This window comes from Hypanus sabinus, chromosome 28 (genome assembly GCF_030144855.1).
Source record: "Hypanus sabinus isolate sHypSab1 chromosome 28, sHypSab1.hap1, whole genome shotgun sequence".
In the NCBI taxonomy this organism is placed as follows: Eukaryota; Metazoa; Chordata; class Chondrichthyes; order Myliobatiformes; family Dasyatidae; genus Hypanus; species Hypanus sabinus.
Genome location: NC_082733.1, coordinates 12,555,214 through 12,574,144, shown reverse-complemented (window position 1 = coordinate 12,574,144; position 18,931 = coordinate 12,555,214). Strand labels below are relative to the sequence as shown.

The following is an 18,931-nucleotide window of genomic DNA, read 5'->3' as shown; positions in this document are numbered from 1 at the left end:
TGGTTCATAGGTCTGTGGTATATTCATTCAGATTTGAAGATAACTCCCTGAATATTGTGCAATCCATCGACTTAAAGTAGTTCTATAAGCACTCCTTTGCCTATATGTCAGGTGAAGCAGTACAGCCAGGTGATTGGACTTTCCGAAGGCCATGTGTGGGATAGCATGGTAAGAATTCTTGATGCTGGTGTAAGAGCGGTCAAGACTGGCTTTTTTGGTTCCACTGCTGATAAATTGGTGGTAGTTGGTCAGCGAATTCAACCTGGCCTGGTTGAAATCCCCCTCAGTGATAGGGGAGGCATCAAGGTGAGCTGTTTCGTGATAGCTGATCATGGTGCTCAGCAGCTGATGTTGGCCAGGCGTGGAATGTACACTGCTACCAGGATGATGGTGGAAAACACCCTCGGCAGATAAAATGGATGACACTTAACTGCAATATGTTGCAGGTTTGGTGAGCAGGACTGAGACAGAACTGCTACATCTGTACACCGTGATGAGTTAATCATGAAGCATATTCCACCTTCACAACCTTTAAAAGACTTGTATAAATAACAGTAGAACTGACTGCATTGGTCTTCTGTCCTTTGTGAAATAGTCGAAAACTGGTAATGTTGAATAAGTGAAGGGTCAGTGTAAAACTGGAAAACTGAAGGTGAGTTAGGCCAGCATAGTAACAGGAAGTCTGTAGCAATTATTAGGGACAAAATATACAGGAAAACACTGAGGACAGCCGACATATTTCTCTAAAACAAATAGTTTGTGATGTTTGAGTTCCTTGGGGTAATAAAGGAGATTGATCAAGGAAGTAATAGTGTTTTCTGGAAGGTATGGTATTTTGCAGAAAGTGGTGGTCCATGTGTGGAATTGTCTCAGTGAGAGAATTCAAATGATCGGTTAGCAGGCCTGTTTCCCAGACTGGGCAGTATTAAGAGTGTTGCTAATTGTCAATCACATGCACAGGCTGTTATTGAACAACTTGTATAGGTCTTAGAAAATAACATGACAGAATTTATGCAAAATAGCAAAGTGGATGGTCTTCAGACCTGGGCATAAGTCTTGCAGGCATTAGCGATGTATCTACATTTTGCAGAAAAATAGTATTGCCTGAATTAATGGAGTGTATGGAGCAGAAGTTCCTCGTAACCAGTTACATATTATAAGTTAGAGGTGATTTGAAAGATATTTTCTTTGCTAAGTAGATGAATAGAGTGTAAAGACAAAGAAGTCATGCTTTAACTTTGAGACTTCTATTCTAAGTAGCATATCCAGATAATTAAAGACCTCAGAGAACAGGATGTTGCTAGGGATGAGCCACTTGGTTTTTGAAGAGGCTTCTGCAGAGATAATTCAAGCTTTTGTTTTGATACAGAAAGATTTTTTTCTGATCAAGAGAACCAATGACTAGGTAATTAATTCAAAATCATTGCAATTCAGAGGGCTAATGAACTTTTGTTCTGTTTGGTTGTCAGGATATGAACTGTTTTTGCAGTTCTGAAATTGGTTTCCATTAGGGCTTTTTATAAGGAAAGTCAACTAAGGGATGTTGAAGCTAAACGTTGTAAACAACAGTAAAAGATCAATATACAGGCAAAGCATTAAATCATATTTGGCTCTTAATGTTTATTTTGTGAGTGTTTTTCCAGTATTCTAGCACAGAAACAGCAGAACGCTGACAGCGAGTGGCAATAAAAGGGCCCTGCTGGTGACTAGTGATGTTCCTCATGGGTCAGTATTGGGACCATAGCTTTTCACATTGTTTTTCATTGATTTAGATAATGGAATTGATGGCTTTGCAGCAAAGTTTGCAGATGATATGAGGATAGGTGGAGAGGTAGGTAGTGCTGAGGAAGCAATGTGATTGCAGTAGGACTTGGACAGATTGGAAGAATGGGCAAAATAGTGGCAGATGGAATACAGTGTTGGAAATGTATGATAATGCATTTTGGTGAAGGAGCAATAGTGCAGATTATTATCTAATGGGGAGATGGTTCAAACATCAGGGGTGCAGAGGAACGGGGGTCCCAGAAGGTTACTGTATAGGTTGAGTCTGTGGTAAAGAAGGCAAATGCAGTATTGGCATTTATTTCAAGTGGAATAGAATATAAAAGCAAGGAGATAATTTTGAGCCTTTATAAGACATTAGTCAGGCAGTTTTGAGCCCTGAATCTCAGAAAGGATGTGTTGTCATTGGAGAGAGTCCAGAGGATGTTTACAAGGATGATTCCAGAAATGAAGTGTTAACATATGAGGAGCGTTTGGCAGCTTTGGACCTGTACTCACTGGAACTTAGAAGAATGTGGGAGGGGGAATCTCATTGAAACCTAACGAATATTGAGAGGATTAGATGGGGTGGATGTGAAAAAGATGTTTCCTTTGGTGGGGGTATCCAAAACTAGAGGGCACAGCCTCAAAATTAATGGGCAACCTTTTAGAACAGAGGTAAGGAGGAATTTTTTTAGCCAGAGTAATACATCTGTAGAATGCTCTGCCACAGACTGCGGTGGAGGCCAAGTCTGTGGGTATATTTAAGGCGGAAGTTAATCTTTTTCTTGTTGATCAGGGCGTCAAAGGATTTGGTGAGAAGGCAGGTGTGGGGTTAAGTAGACCTGCAATCAGCCATGATGGAATGGCAGAGCAGACTTGATGGGCTGACTGGCCTAATTCTGTTCCTATAGTTTATGGTTTTATGGAAATTTAATTCATGACTATCCGATTTAACCCATCTGATTTTCTGCTTACTGTCCACACAATTCAATAGAATGTTAATTTTTTGCCTAATAAATCAGATATTTTTGCAACTTGTTTATTGTTATATTAAAATTTAATGTTTTAACAAAACTTAAATTGCCATAACTCAACAGACAGCATATGTGGAGAGCTAACGATTGAAGTTGGTGGCTTTATATTGTTTTGAGTAAAGACATTAACTCCTCTCTTCACGGATACTTGGTGATCTGCCATGTTTTTGTAGGATTTTCTATTTTCATTTTAGATCTTCAGCATCTTCAATATTTTCTTGTTTCATCAAATCTTTATCTTTTCAAATGGCTCACTTTGGATTTTTCTTTATGTATTTCCCATCATTAGGTTATCTGTAAAAGAATTTTAATCATTTTCCCCATTAAGATTTGTTGGTTAATTGTGCTTATTTTCTTGTGTTTTCTCTTGTCAATGAATATCAATTTTACTCTCAAACTTTTCTCCAGTTTTTGGCTGATGCCTGGATTTATGCTGAAAAAGATCGTTCTTGGAAACTTTACATCTGGTCCTGTGGATTCAAAAATGGCAGATGCAATAGATTTCATGGTTGATCGGGTGAGCAGTATTTTGTTATTTATTAGTACATGATGGGATTTGACTTGAGTCTCTGTATCAATGGTCCAGTGATACAGCTGCTGCTAGAGTAACATAATTACAAGACTACTGCACTCTATTCAATGAAGCTTTACTCAATAGGTACGGAAATTTCTGAGAGACATCTGTTAAAACTTAGCCTGCGAGAAACAGAAAAGGCCAAATGTAATAAGATGTATCTTATTGTATCTTATCATTGATACAAGAAGGTGATGCCCAAGTAATTTTGTTCAGCAGTTCAGGTTCAGTTACTGCATTCAACAGGATTTGAACTTTGTGCAGCAACCAAGCAATTGTTGATAAGATTGTCCGTGCTGTATTTCAAATATAAGGAAGGGCTCATTCCAAGTGCGTTTTAGTCACTTAGTGTCTGCTGGGACTTGTAAAATCATGGACTCCTGTGCAAGGTGGCAACATTGAGAAATATTATGTCCTGGAATCATTCCAATCTGGATTTGCATATGACCACATCCTTATAGGTTGGGTGTTTTAAATCAGTTATTTGGGAAGGTGGACAACTGCAACACTATCCTCCCTGTTGCCTGCCTGTCCTCCCTGTTACCTGCCTGTCTTCCCTTGCTCTCCAGTCTTCCCTCGCTCTCCTTTCTTGTTGCTCTTTCCCTTCCTTCCATCTGGCATTGTCACTTTCCACTGCTTTCAACCAGCTATACTGCAGCCACACACGTGATGGATAAAAGTTACGGTATCAACAAACAAAATTCGTTAATGGAAGGGTTTTAACTTACTGAATCAAAATGTTTAACTTGAGTTGCTCTAGCCTTACTTCTGGATGTTTATTCAATGAAAATTTCTTTCTCCTCTTTTATTCAAAACAGTTGGAAAGTTTAGGACAGGGTGAGTTGGCCTCTCGTCTCACTCTTAATTGCCAGAATTCCTACGTAGAACCTCACAAGATTAAAGATGTTCCTGTTACAATAATGGATGTAAGTATGTTTGGGTTTCAATGTACAGGAGTGTTTGAGTTACCTCACAAATGCTTCTAATCACACAATTGGTGGACTTACTGGTTCATTGGTTGAAGGTTTTCTATTACTAGTTCCATGGATTTCTTTTCCTCCGGTTGTAAATATGCTTTGTATCTATTTTAAAAATATACAAAAATACTGCAGATGATGAAAATCTGAAATGGAACAGAAAATGCTAGACATTTTCATCAAGTCAGGCAGCATCTGTACAAAAAACAGTAATTAAACAAAATTCTTTCATTGGAACTAGGAAATGGTTGAAAGTATTTTAAATTTAAAAAGTGTTAAAGATAAAAGGATATGTTCTGAGAAGGTGAGATGGGTGAGGAAAGAGAAGGGAGGAAAAAATGCTGAAACTTTGCAGAAACTGTATCTCCAAAATAAAACAGCACATCAGAAAACTTGTGTGTAGTGATGAGTTATCATTACTGACCAGTTTTGGAAATGAAAATTTAAGACAACAAACAAGTGAAGGTGTCGGATCAACCCTGTGTACTGAACAGGATGTTCTGCAAAGTGGTTCCTTGTTTGCATTTTCTTTCTCCAAGGTAGCAGAGACCATGTCCCAAACACCAAATGCATTACCTTGATCCTTTACACTATTATTATTTTTTGAACTGAAAAGATCTTTTATTACTAGTTTTGCTGAAAGGTCATCAAACCGAAATGTTCACTTGATTTATTTCGACATATACTGCCTAATTTGCTGAGTAGTTTCTGCGTTTCTTATCTTTATTTCAAACTTTTCTAAACTTACTAGATATTTGTAGAATGTTGTGATTGCCTCTCTTTATATTAAAGTGATTTACTCAATCACACAGCTTGGAACAAGATCTTCAGATGTCATATCACTCTCTTCTTACCCGTCACCCTGCAAATATTCTCTTCCAGGTGTTTCCCATGCTCTTCTTTAGAATCAGATTTACATAATTAAATTAGATGGAGTAAATTGGTTGGGGGTGATGTTTCTATCATTCTGTCAGATAGTGCATTCCAACTTAACTGTGTAAAGAAAAATCATTTTGCCATCAGCTTCTTGTCAATCAACAGCCTATGTCTTTCTGCAAATACTGCAGTATTTACCTTTCAGCATAATCAAAGATGCTTGAAATTTTTTTAAAAACAAACGTCTGCTTAACTGTAATGAAAACAAGCCCAGGTTTTTTTTATATATGGCTCTTATCCTTGTAAACATTGTGACCTTGATCAGTGTCAAAAAAAAAAGCCAGATTAAATCCACTGTGATTCAATGTTGTAAACATGAAAACTTCCGGGGGTGGGGGGGGGGGTGAAGATTTTTTATATGTTCAACATCAGTGAACATTTTAATCTTGAGTTTATAGTTACAATTTGTAATTTAAAACTCTGAATATACGGTAGATTAAGTTGAAGCTCTAAATAAAACATTTCAAATGTTGTGATATGCTTATTATTTGGAAAATTTATGGATTATATTCATGAACACTAATTACAGGGCATTACACAGTATTAACAAAATTCAAGATTATATTAACATTCTTTCAAAAATAATAAAAAAGAAAATTCCATCCGCACATGTGTGGGAGCATTTCAGTTATTGCGTGGCCACCTACCCATGCAGCTTAGAGGGGACAGCGTCGCCAATGAACCAGTGAACCAGACTTGTAGTATACTACATTATCAATGTCCAGTAGGGTCTTGCGATCCCAATGAAAAATATGCAAAACAATCACTCACACAGTGCCCTGTCACAGCACAACGGTATGCTACAAGTCCAAGTGACAACACAACAACGGTACACAGTCAGCCCAGCTCACTATTGAGCAACCCGCTGATGGGATAGCCCTGCAGTTCTTCATGTTCTTAGTATCCAGCAGTGATTTGCGATCGTAAAAAAGATATACACAATGAACAAAAACAACTTTGATTGGACCCAGAATGGCTGCTGTGTCCAAGTGTACCACATCTCACCTCACTTCTCTAGAATAAACTCCGTTTACCCCTTTTAGTACCTCCTTAATATGTCTGGTGGTACCTTTCTGTATACAAGCTCCTCACTACCAACAATACTAATTTTGTTAATAGCAATTGTTTTTTAAAAAATCTACATTTAAGAAAGTATAAGGACTCTAGTAATGAGTCCTACAGAACACCACTGCATACAGCCCTAAAAATCCAATCAACCATTACCCTTTGCTTTCTGACACTGAGTCATATTTAACCCAGAATTTTCCCTTAGATCTCAAGGGCTTCTATTTTCTGGCTATCGATGGTTGGCATGTGACATCTTAGGAAAATGAGTCAGGAAATACAAACTTTTTTTTTAAGTAATTTTAAAGTATAAAGTGAATGATAAGAAATTGAATTACACATATCTAAAGTTGGCAGGACGAATTATTAAAACACTTGACGCAGGCTTTAGTAAATAGAGGCAAAGCAGGAAGCTATCTTAAACATCAGAAAATTTTATCCTACTCTGGAAAGTCAAAGGAATCAAGGTCATAATGTTTGCAAGGATGAGTGTCTTATGTAGAAAAGTTGGGCTTGTTTTCATAAAGTTAAGCAGAATTTTTTGTTTAAATTTCAATCATTGATCATCCTGAAAGGTAAATACTGCGGTATTTGCAGAAGGGCATAGGATGTTGATTGACAAGAAGCTGATGGCAAAATGATTTTTCTTTACACAGTTAAGTTGGAATGTCCTATCTGACAGAATGATAGAAACATCACCCCCAACCAATTTACTCCATCTGATTTAATTATGTAAATCTGATTCTAAAGAAGAGCATGGGAAACAACTGAAAGAGAAAATTTGCAGGGTGACGGGTAAGATGAGAGTGATATGACAGCTGAAGATATTGTTCCATGCTGTGTGATTGAGTAAATCACTTTAATATTAAAAGAGAGGAAAACACAACATGCTACAGAACACTTTGTAGAGATATGTTTTCACTTTGACATGAAAGAGTCTTTTTCTGAAGACCAGTGTCAAAAAAGCCAAATTAAATCCTCTATAATTCAATGTTGTAAAACAAAACATGAAAACTTGTGGGGTGTGGGGGTGAATATTTTTTTATAGGCACCCTAAATGCTAAGAAACAAATAATTTGAAGAACTGTCAGTTCTTGTTTACATTGTTGGAATATTTCAAGCTTCTAAAGCTGACTTCAAACGTGGATTCAGTCTTATGAATTCAATCATATGTTAATCCAGAAACAGACTAGAGGTGGAACATTTGGATGGTCTAAAGCAGGGGTGGGCAAACTTTTTGACTTGAGGGCCACAAAGGGTTCTAAAATTTGACAGGGGGGCCGGACCAGGAGCAGATGGACGGAGTGTTTTGGTAATACACCTCATAAGAGAAAATAAAATATCATGGGATATGTAGAAAACATGTGCTTTAATTTCAATTGAAAATGAACAAATGCATTTCAACAAAATATCTGTCTTTGAAGTCCCATAGTATTTAGCTATTTATTGAAATGACTTTTAAAACACTGAAAATTAAATTAATAAAATACAGCTTTTTTTAACAGTAACAGTTATTATTTTAAAGCACTGAAAATTCTGTTATCCTTCAAGATATTATCATCATCACTCTCCTCCTGACTGACTTTATTTCAAAAACGGTAGGAGATGCAGGTTTACTTGTCCTGCTCCTTCTTATTCAATTGTCCCCTGTGCCAAAACTCAACAACAACCAGCACAAAGACAGAACAGTGACAGCGTGCCAGTATGCGGAGCGCGTTATTTGATCTGGAGCACATTTTTTATTTTGAGACCGTACGTGCACCTGCGCACTACTCATGTCTATCACTTAACAGAAATGACATGTAACATGTAAGGCTTATTGAAAAAAATATTTTCAAATGCATTTTTTACATAACACAACGAAGAAACTTATTTTTAATTTCAGTGGGAACAGTGTTATTGGTCTCCCTTTTTAGCCAGCGCATCAAAGTCTGGATTTAGTTTTGTTGTGGCGATTCTCAGGATGGATCTGAGGTGTTGGTCAGTTAACTTGGATCTGTGGCTGGCTTTGTTGATGTTCATGACGCTGAACGCCTGTTCACACAAATAGGTCGAGCCGAACAAAGAGTAAAGCGCAAATGTGGAGTAATACGCTGCACCTCAACAAAGGTCAATGTGTAGCGGTGTGCTACATGCAGCGCTAAAATTACGACACGGAGTCGGTAACTGCAGTCGAAGAAAAAAACTTTATTTGAAATCCCCAGCCTCACTTTTAAGCTTACCTCAAGCTTACCCTGCGTAGAGGCTCCAAAGCTCTGTGCTCGCAAATCCCCGCAGGCTATCTCCCTTAGCCGGAACGCTGGCTAATTGTGAGCCGGTTCGGATGTGCCAGGAAATGGGTCGCCACAAATGTATATAGAGTGCGTCATCTATTGGGAAAACGCCAGAATTGCGGGGAAAAAACATTGACAAGGTTTATTAATATAATTTCATCAAGTTCTGCGGGCCGGATTAAAAAGCTTAACAGGCCGCATATGGCCCGCGAGCCGTAGTTTGCCCATGCCTGGTCTAAAGGCTGTTAAGACACATTTTTCATCCGGATATAAAATTAATCTGGACAGTGTCTATAGACAATAAATTTGTAAACATGAGGAAATCTGCAGATGCGGGAAATTCAAGCAACATACAGAAAATGTTGGTGAAATGCAGCAGGCCAGGCAGCATCTATAGGAAGAAGCACTGCCAATGTTTCAGGCCAAGACCCTTCGTAAAGCCAGGCAAGGAAAGGCTGACAAAATATGAAAGATTTGTTGTACTGTACTTCATTATACCCTCCAATTAATAAATAAAATCTAAAGTGTGTGGTTTTTCAATTTTCATTCTGAATCGTAGTGTGCATTTTACACAGAAGGCGTCTAAAGTACCTTGCAATTTACAGACCATGTTTTAAAAATAAATCCTGCTCAGAGTAATGGTTGGCGTTTGCTGCTGTTTTTAAAAAAAATTAGAACGTTGATTGGTGAGACCGGTTTTGGGGTGGGGGGGGGGGCGGGGAGAGGGGACTGTGTTGCCTTGGTTGTGGCAAGAACTAGGCCTAAGCATCTAGGCCTGAACTCCTATTGCAGCTGTTCAGGACAGGAGGTATTGGAATCTGTACGGGTTTGGGGCCTGTCAGTGCTGTCCTCTGGTGTTCACTCAGTGTTGCTCTTCAGTAGGTCAGCACGACAGTCGTGCCACTCAAGGACTTGGACTATATTATTATTTTTCTTTGTGATTCTTTTTCTGAAATCATAGCTATTGTCTTATGTGCTGTGTTGCTCCAGAGGAATGCTGTTTCACTTGGCTACATTAATGTATGATTAAATGGTAATTGAACTTGAAATGGGGTAATATATTTAGGGAGAGCAAGGGAAAATACAGTTAATAATAGAATGCTGAGATTAGAGGGATGGAAGGACTTCAGAACTTGTGCTTTATATCTCTGAAGGTGTCAGTATTCTTCAGCCATACAACAGACCTGCTTCCAATGAAGCATAGAACATAAGATTAGGGAGGTTGCTAGAAATATAAACAACATGATCTAGACTGCAGCCTAGGGATTGTACACCCTCCTAGCCGCCACACTGCAGGAAGGGTGCAGAGCAGGTTTAATAGTAAATTGACAGGACTGGAGAGTTAGTTATGAGGAGGTTAGGGAAGTTGAAATGTGTGTTTTTAAAAAAAAGATTGTGAGAAGCCTTGACAGGATAAACAAAAATGGCCTGTTTCCTTAGCAAAGAGGTCAATACCAATGAATGGAATTTGATGTATGAAAGGGAGATGTGACAAACCTTCATCACATTTAAACAGTATCTTGGTGAACATCTGAAGGGATAAAACTTCTAAAACTAGAGACAGGAATAGAAAATTAATCATGTTTTGGCCATCATAGGTACTATAATTATATCATTAAATATTTTCTGCAATTTCAGCAGTCTCTCTGTACTTTTGAAGTTTGCTATTATAATATTGCCAGATTTAATTTTGGAATTGTGACCTGTGTACATAAGTTTAGGTCATTAATTAATCTAAGAATTAATGCTCTGATATGAACTCTATTGTACGCTTCAGTCCATCTGAACAATAAGCAGTCTATTCTAGTCTCCTATTTTGCCCCTCAGCCACTTTCATATCCAGGCTGCCAGTTTAAATCATGGAATACAGTTTTGCTCAAAGCAGAACTGGTAAGTCAGTTCAGGAATTAGTCAATTGAGATACTCCCAGGCTTTTAGAAAGAGCCTTCCGAATTCACAGAATAGACTATTCCAGAAAGAAAGAAATATTCCAAGGGGAGGATCTGTGATTAAATAAAAAAAAGAATTGAACTTAAAAAAGACATTATGGAGAATTGTTAATGGAAAATTAGTAGATGGCAAATGAACTTATTTAGGCGTTTTCCATCAGAGGATGCAAGTAACATCCCAGAAAAAAAAAGAATGGAAAAGTAAAGGAAAACTTAGTTACAATCAACTGGGTAGTGGTACATGGCAAATTGTTGGAGCTGCGGACTGAATACTCTCCTGATGGACTTCTTCCTAGGTTCCTAAAAGATGTAGCCAGTGAGATGCGTTGGGTTTAATTTAGATTTGGGGAAGATTACATTAAATTGGAAATAAGTAGATGTAAGCTCTTTATTCAAAAAGGGAACAGGGAACTGCAAGCTAGTTAACATTACATTTGCAGGAGTGGGGGAATGTTGGAAGCTAAGGTCATTTATGATCAAGCAGTTAGAAAATTGAAAGTAATCAGACAATTATTAGCATTTGATTTGTGAAAAAGAAATCAATTGAACAATTTATTAGAATTCTTCAAAGAAGTTCAGAGGATGAAGTAATTTTCAGGTTTTCAGAAGCTTTTGATTACATGCCATGTCAAAGTTTATTTCATGGTGTGGGAAGTAAGATGTTGTGGAATCTAGGTTTACTGGCTAACAGGAAAAAAAAACAAGCATAATTGGGCCCTTTTCTGGTTAGCAAGGTGCAACAAGTCAGGTGCCACAGGGACTGGGGCTGCAACAACTGATATACAGTAAATCTCTTGAATAAAGACTGAAAAGTTTGGATGTTAAATTCGGTAGTTAGGAAAAAATGGGAAAAATTTGTATGCACTGTACAAAGCTAAAGAAAAATTAAATCACCAAGGATCTGGTAAATGAATTACAGTGTGACAATTGTGGAATTGCCCAATTGCCCATTTTGGCAGGAAAAACAAATGTTGATGGAGTTTTGAAATGCAGAAGGTCTGTGTGTCTAATTGAAAGATTTGCAGAAAGAGCGGAGAGTCATACAGCATGGAAACATGCCCTTTGGTAATTGGATAGGTCAACCAAATCCCCATCAAAGCTAGTCCTGTTTGCCCACATGTAGCCCAAATTCTTCCAAACCTTTCCTGTTCATGTGCCTCTCTGTTATTGTACCCAAACACTGCTTTCACTGATAACTTATTACATATATATACCACCATCTTTTTAAAAAACTGTTAAGTGTTCCCCTCTCAATTTAAACCTATTCCCTCTTGTTCTTCCTTCCTCAACCCTAAGAAAAAGACTGTGTACTTTCATCTCATCTGTGCCCTTCATTTTGAACACGTCTATAAGTTCACCACCCAGTCCCCTACGCTGCAAGGATAGCTTCCTAGCCTGTCCAACCTCTCACTATAACTCAATCCCTTGAGTCCTGGCAACGTCCTCAGTTTAATAACCTCTTTCTATTGAGGTGACCAAAATGGAATACCACGTGTGGCCTCTGCAGCATCCTGTACAGCTACCACATAACCTCCCCATTTCTAAATGTCCTAATTGAAGGGCATTGTGCCCAAAGCTGCCTTCACCACCCTGTGATGTCACCTTCAAGAACCATCCACTTAAATTCCAAGCTCCCTTGTTCTATAAAACTTCTCATGGCCCTACTGTTTGATTATTTAAAAAAAATGTAAAGCACTGAACAGGCTGTTTCGCCCCAATCACAGGATAATTTTTTAATGACTAATTAACCTGCGAACTGGTATGTCTTTGGACGTGGGAGGAAGTGCATGCACACATGGCAAGAATATACAGATTTTCTCACAGAGGACACTGGAATTGAACTCTGAATCCAGCACCCTGACCTGTGGTACTGTCATTCTAACCACTATGCTATACACTCCAATGTTAATGTGAGCGTCCTGTTGTCTCAATTTGACTTCCCAAAATGCAGCATCTTGCACCTATCTACTTTAAATCCATTTGCCATTTCTTGTTATTTAATGCTGGTTCAGCAAGCTGATGGTATTATTTCCTAAGAAGACTGAGGCTCTTTGGAGTATGCAGGCCTCTACTTCACATATTCTATCAGTCTGTTGTCACCAGTACAACCTTCCCTGGTGCGGTGTGCTGGGACAACGGCATCAGCATGGGTGATGCCAACAGGCTCAATAAACTGATTAGAAAGGCTGGCTTTGTTACAGTAGTCAAACTGGACACATTGGAGGCTGTGGTAGAACAAAGGACCCTATGGAAATTCTGGCAATGTTTCTTACCCTCTGCATGCCTCCTTGTCTGAACAGAGGAGCACTTTCAGTAACAGTCTAAGACAACTGCTGTTCTGCAGACCTCTGAGGTCATTCTTGCCCTCGGCCATTAGGCTCTATAATGTCAAACCTATTTCTGTAAAAGTGTTATTAACCTCTGTTTAAGCTCTGTTTACATCCTGTGTAATACTACCATCATTTCTTATCTAGATAGTTTGAATGTGCATCCATTACTGTGTAATATTACGGTTCTTCTTGCACTACCATCTTAGCAGTGTGAACTTGAAAATCTTGTAAACTTTGATTTGTTAATATTGTACATCTTATTTTTAAGGTAACTTATTTTTTTATTTCTTCTAATTGCATATCTGTGCACTTGTAATGCTACTGTGATACTGATTTCATTTGGGATCAATAAAGTATCTTATCATTTATTGCAGATGGGCAATAAATGCAAAAGGAGGGAATTTGTGTACATTGTACTCTAGATATGATATCAATGCCCCATTGACTCCTATTTTTAAGGAAGTGTTTTGTTCTAATGAAAGCAGATCAGACAAGTTTTACCAGACTAATACCTGGAACGGGCAGATGGTTGATCTGGCTAGGCTTATGTTCGCTGATACTTTGACAAGTGAGAGGCTATTTCAATGAAACATACAGTACAAAGATCCTAAAGATGTGGAGATGCCATTTCCTATAACGAAAGATTCTTAATATCTTGAAAATAAGGGGTTGAACATTTAAAAGACACATGCACAGATTTTCTCTCAAGAACTTGTGATCTTGGAACTCTTCAAAATGGGTAACTTTGGAAGCACAATCTTTGGATATTTTTAAGACGAAGGTAGATAGATTCTTAATTAGTAGGCATGAAAGATTGCTGCAGTTAGACCAGTGGTTCTCAACCTTTTCTATGCCCCACACCCCTAGGAGATGTTTGATTAATGTTCGCACCCCCTACAAAAGTAATATCACAGTTGAAGATGAAGTCTAATTTCTAATTTTTTAACCACAAATTGAACCACATACAATACTGCGGGTGAACAAATTAAACTTTAAAAAAAAATAAGCTTTTAACTTATTTGCATAAAATGCAAATATAAATTGAGCAATTAGATTCTAATTTATTCAGAAAAAATTATAAACAGTAAAATCAATCCCAGTTGTGAACATAAATTGACTTCTTTGCTGCTGCTTCTCTTTTCTTTCTTTTTATATCTTTTTATTAATTTTAAACAAACATAAGAGAAACATAGATACAGAGAGTTTGAGAATACATAATTAATAGGTTAAAGTATAAATACAAATAGATGATAATCCATATATAATAACCTCCCAAACTCATAGTGATTATGAAAAAAGGACTAAATAAGAAAAGAAAACCTAACCAACATGGGCCATTGCATTATGTCAAATATACACAGCAGCGTCAATAACTCCGTACCTCCATCCAAATGATTAAGGATAATAAAAGTAATGTTTAGGAAAAGTCAGTTTAGCTCATATGAAAATGTTGAATAAATGGTCTAAGTTTCTTCAAATTTAATTGAAGGGTCAAAAATAACACTTCTAATTTTTTCTAAATTCAAATAAATAGTTTGAGAAAACCACTGAAATATGTTTGGAGGATTAATTTATTTCCAATTCAATAGGATAGATCTTCTAGCCATTAATGTAACAAATGCAATCATCCGCCGAGCTGAGGGGGATAAACAACTATTATCCACCATTGGTAAACCAAAAATTGCAGTAATAGGATGCGGTTGCAATTTAATATTCAGAAATTTTGAAATAATACCAAAAATATCTTTCCAATAATTTTGCAAGCAGGGACAAGACCGAAACATGTGGGTCAATGAAGCAACTTCAGAATGACATCTATCACATAAGAATTAACATAAGATTAACATAGAATAAAATCGAGCAAGTTTACCCTTAGACATATGAGCCCTATCTACAACCTTAAATTGTACTAAAGCATGTTTAGTATAAATAGAAGAAGAATTGACTAATTGTAAAATTTTCTCCCACTGCTCAGTGGGTATAAGACAATGAAGTTCTTTTTCCCATTCCTTCTTAATTTTTCCTGATACTTCTGGCTGTATTTTCATGATCATATTATAAATGATGGTTACTATACCCCTCTGGCAAGGATTCAGAGCTACAATTTTTCTGTAATGTCCATTGGACATAATTTTGGAAAAAACTGTAACATGTTATTCAAGAAATTTCTAACTTGCAAGTATCTAAAAAAATGAGTTTTAAGCAAATTATATTTATTAGATAGCTGTTCAAAGGACATAAAACTATTGTCTAAAAAAAGTCACGAAAACATGTTATATCTTTTGTTTCCCATAATACAAAGGCATGATCCATAAAAGAGGGCCAAAAAAAAAAGTTAGATGTAATAGGGCTTGATAAGATAAACTTATTCAAGCCAAAGAATTTACGAAATTGAAACCATATTCGTAATGTATGTTTAACTACAGGATTGGTTATTTGTTTATTTAATTTAGATAAAGCAAAAGGAAGTGAAGATCCTAAAATAGAAAACAATGAGAAGTCTTGTACAGATTTACATTCCAAATTTACCCATTGTGGGCAAGATATTATAATCGATTCTTGTGTCCAGAATATTAAACATTGAATATTAACTGCCTATTAGTAAAATATCAGGTTTGGCAAAGCCAAACCACCCTCCTTCTTAGGCTTCTGTAAATATTTTTTACTTAATCTAGGATATTTATTCTGCCACACATACAAGGATATTTTGGAGTCAATATCAAAAAAAGATTTAGGAATAAAAATTGATAATGCTTGGAATAAATATAAAATTTGGGTAATACTATCATCTTAATAGTATTAATTCGACCAACCAATGACAAAGATAATGGGGACCACCTGGTAACAAGTTGCTTGATTTGGTCGCTGCTTCTCATTCATGATTTTGTCAAAACGTGGAACTTTCTTGCTGACTGCGATCAGCAGGTCTGCCTGTAGATTCAGGCGATTCCTAGATTTTGTCTTGACTGACAAAAGAGAACTGAATCCAGATTCACACAAGTATGTTGTTGTAAATGGAATGAGGACACGGAGTGCTTTTCCACCAAGTCTTGGGAACATATGGAATTAATGGAAAGTATTCTTAGAAATAGTATTTATAATTATCTGGATAGACAGGATCCGATTAGGAGTAGCCAGCATGGATTTGTGCGTGGAAGGTCATGTTTGACAAACCTTATTGAATTTTTTGAAGACGTTACGAGGAATGTTGACGAGGGTAAGGCAGTGGATGTAGTGTATATGGACTTCAGCAAGGCCTTTGACAAAGTTCCACATGGAAAGTTCAGTCGTTAGGTATTAATGCTGGAGTAATAAAATGGATTCAACAGTGGCTAGATGGGAGATGCCAGAGAGTAGTGGTGGTTAATTGTTTATCGGGATGGAGGCCGGTGACTAGCGGGGTGCCTCAGGGATCTGTTTTGGGCCCAATGTTGTTTGTAATATACATAAATGATCTGGATGATGGGGTGGTAAATTGGATTAGTAAGTATGCTGATTATACTAAGGTAGGAGGTGTTGTGGATAATGGGGTGGGTTTTCAAAGCTTGCAGGGAGATTTATGCTAGTTAGAAGAATGGGCTGAATGTTGACAGATGGAGTTTAATGCTGAGAAGTGTGAGGTTCAACATTTTGGCAGGAATAATCCAAATAGAACATACAGGGTAAATGGTAGGGCATTGAGGAATGCAGTGGAACAGAGAGATCTAGGAATAACAGTGCATAGTTCCCTGAAGGTGGAGTTTCATGTAGATAGGGTGGTGAAGAAGGCTTTTGGAATGCTGGCCTTTATAAATCAGAGCATTGAGTACAGAAGTTGGGATGTAATGTTAAAATTGTACAAGGCATTGTTAAGGCCAAATTTGGAATATTGTGTACAGTTCTGGTCACCAAATTATAGGAAAGATATCAATAAATTAGAGAGAGTGCAGAGACGATTTACTAGGATGTTACCTGGGTTTCAGCACTTAAGTTACAGAGAAAGGTTGAAGAAGTTAGGTCTCTATTCATTGAGCGTAGAAGGTTGAGGGGGCATTTGATCGAGGTATTTAAAATTTTGAGAGGGATAGATAGAGTTGACGTGAATAGGCTGTTTCCATTGAGAGTAGGGGAGATTCAAACGAGAGGACATGATTTGAGAGTTAGGGGGCAGAAGTTTAAGGGAAACACGAGGGGGTATTTCTTTACTCAGAGAGTGATAGCTGTGTAGAATGAGCTTCCTGTAGAAGTAGTAGAGGCCAGTTCAGTTGTGTCATTTAAGGTAAAATTGGATAGGTATATGGATAGGACAGGAGTGGAGGGTTATGGGCTGAGTGCGGGTAGGTGGGACTAGGTGAGATTAAGAGTTCGGCACGGACTAGGCCGAGATGGCCTGTTTCCGTGCTGTGATGGTTATATGGTTATATCCAGTGCTGCATACCAAAACTCCAAAGTCTTGCTTTCAAATTTCATTTCAAGAGCTCGATTTGTCTGCAAATCAATAAGATCTTCCTTCAGCCCTTCAGCCTCTGGCATTTTCTCCAAATTGTAGGAATATGGATTCATGATCCATTCTTCTGAAATCTTCAGGTCTCCAGCAGCAAAATATCCATCAAACAATTCTGACAGCATTTCCAAATGAGCCACAACTTCTTCACGCACAGTTGGAGTTATGGATCCAGCCTCATCAGCCATCTCTTCTAGTGAAGGAAAATTTGCGAGACTACCTCTTTCCATCCTTCGACGCCAAAGACATAACTTTTCTTTGAAGGCATTCAACTTTTCACAAGCATTCAATATGTTTATCCCCTTTCCTTGAAGAGAAACACTCAGGTCATTCATACGAGTGAAAATGTCAGCTAAGCAAGCCAGCATTTGGGCGAATTCCTGTGATTCCATTGCCCCAACCAGATCACATTCACGCTCCTCCAGAAAAACTTTGATTTCTTCCCCCAGTTCAAAGAAGCCGGTTAAAGCTTGTCCTCGTGACAACCAATGGACTTCTGTATGGAAAAGCAAAACTGAATGCTCACTTCCCAAAATGATTTGAAGATGCGATGGTTCAAAGCACGCCCCCAATCCAGTTGACGATCTTCACACGTATCAAGGACTTTCTTCAAATTTGGAGGCAATGTTTTTGATGCCAAAGCATGCCGATGAAGAAAAACAATGGGTAACTTGCAAGTCTGGAATCTCCTTTTTCATCAATGCAGAAAAGCCAGATTTATTTCCAACCATTGCAGGTGCCCCATCAGTGCACACAAAACCAATGACTTTGATATCTAAATCATGTTTGGCAAAGAAGTATTTCACCAGCTGCATCACATCCTTTGCAGTTGTGTTTGTTTTCAGATCTTTACAAAACAGGAAATCTTCCTTCACAGCACCATCATTGACATACCTCACTAATGTGATAAGTTGACTACAACTGGAGACATCAGTTGACTCATTCGACTGAATAGAGATTTTAAGAGGACTAGCTCTGACATCTGAGATGACTTGGTCCAAAATATCTTTACTCAAATCACTGATTCGGTTGTGAATGATATTATTTGAAAGGGGCACCTGTTCAAATTTTTTTCTTGCTTCTTTGCCCAGGATAATTGTTGCCATTTCCAGTGCACATGGCTTGAGATCTTCCACAATTGTATGGGGCTTCTTGGATTTGGCCTCTTTATATGCCACTTGGTATGAAGCAAGAAATAATGGTTTTTCAACAGAAACAAAACCTAATTTTGGAAGAGTTCTTTGTGAATCAAAACGAGCTCTTGAAGTTTGGATGGCTTCAGATTTGAGTTGGAAAACACAATGCTACAAAGAATGCACTGGGGTTTTTGCAAGCCATCATTTCCTGTTGTGCAAGTGAAACCAAAGCACACATAGTCATCATTCCATTTCCTTCTTTGAGCTAATATGAGAAAAACTATCTAACTAAGTCAGGGATGACCGCTTTACTCAACCAGACACGCCGATAGCAAAGTATCGCAAGAAATACGCTTTTGAATATTATATTACGATATTATCTGAGGTTGCGCCAAGATAATTGTCAGGTG

General features: G+C 37.7%; 1 protein-coding gene across 3 annotated transcripts in view; it reads left to right on the top strand.

Annotated features, from left to right (window-relative positions):
* The window catches only part of spg21 (SPG21 abhydrolase domain containing, maspardin), a 104,141-nt gene that overhangs the window by 78,321 nt on the left and 6,889 nt on the right, over positions 1-18,931 (top strand). For all 3 annotated transcript variants that reach the window (XM_059952634.1, XM_059952631.1, XM_059952633.1), the window contains 2 exons: positions 3,207-3,315; positions 4,191-4,298. In XM_059952634.1, coding sequence (XP_059808617.1) covers positions 3,207-3,315; positions 4,191-4,298 — 217 coding nt within the window. The remainder of the gene's footprint in view (positions 1-3,206; positions 3,316-4,190; positions 4,299-18,931) is intronic.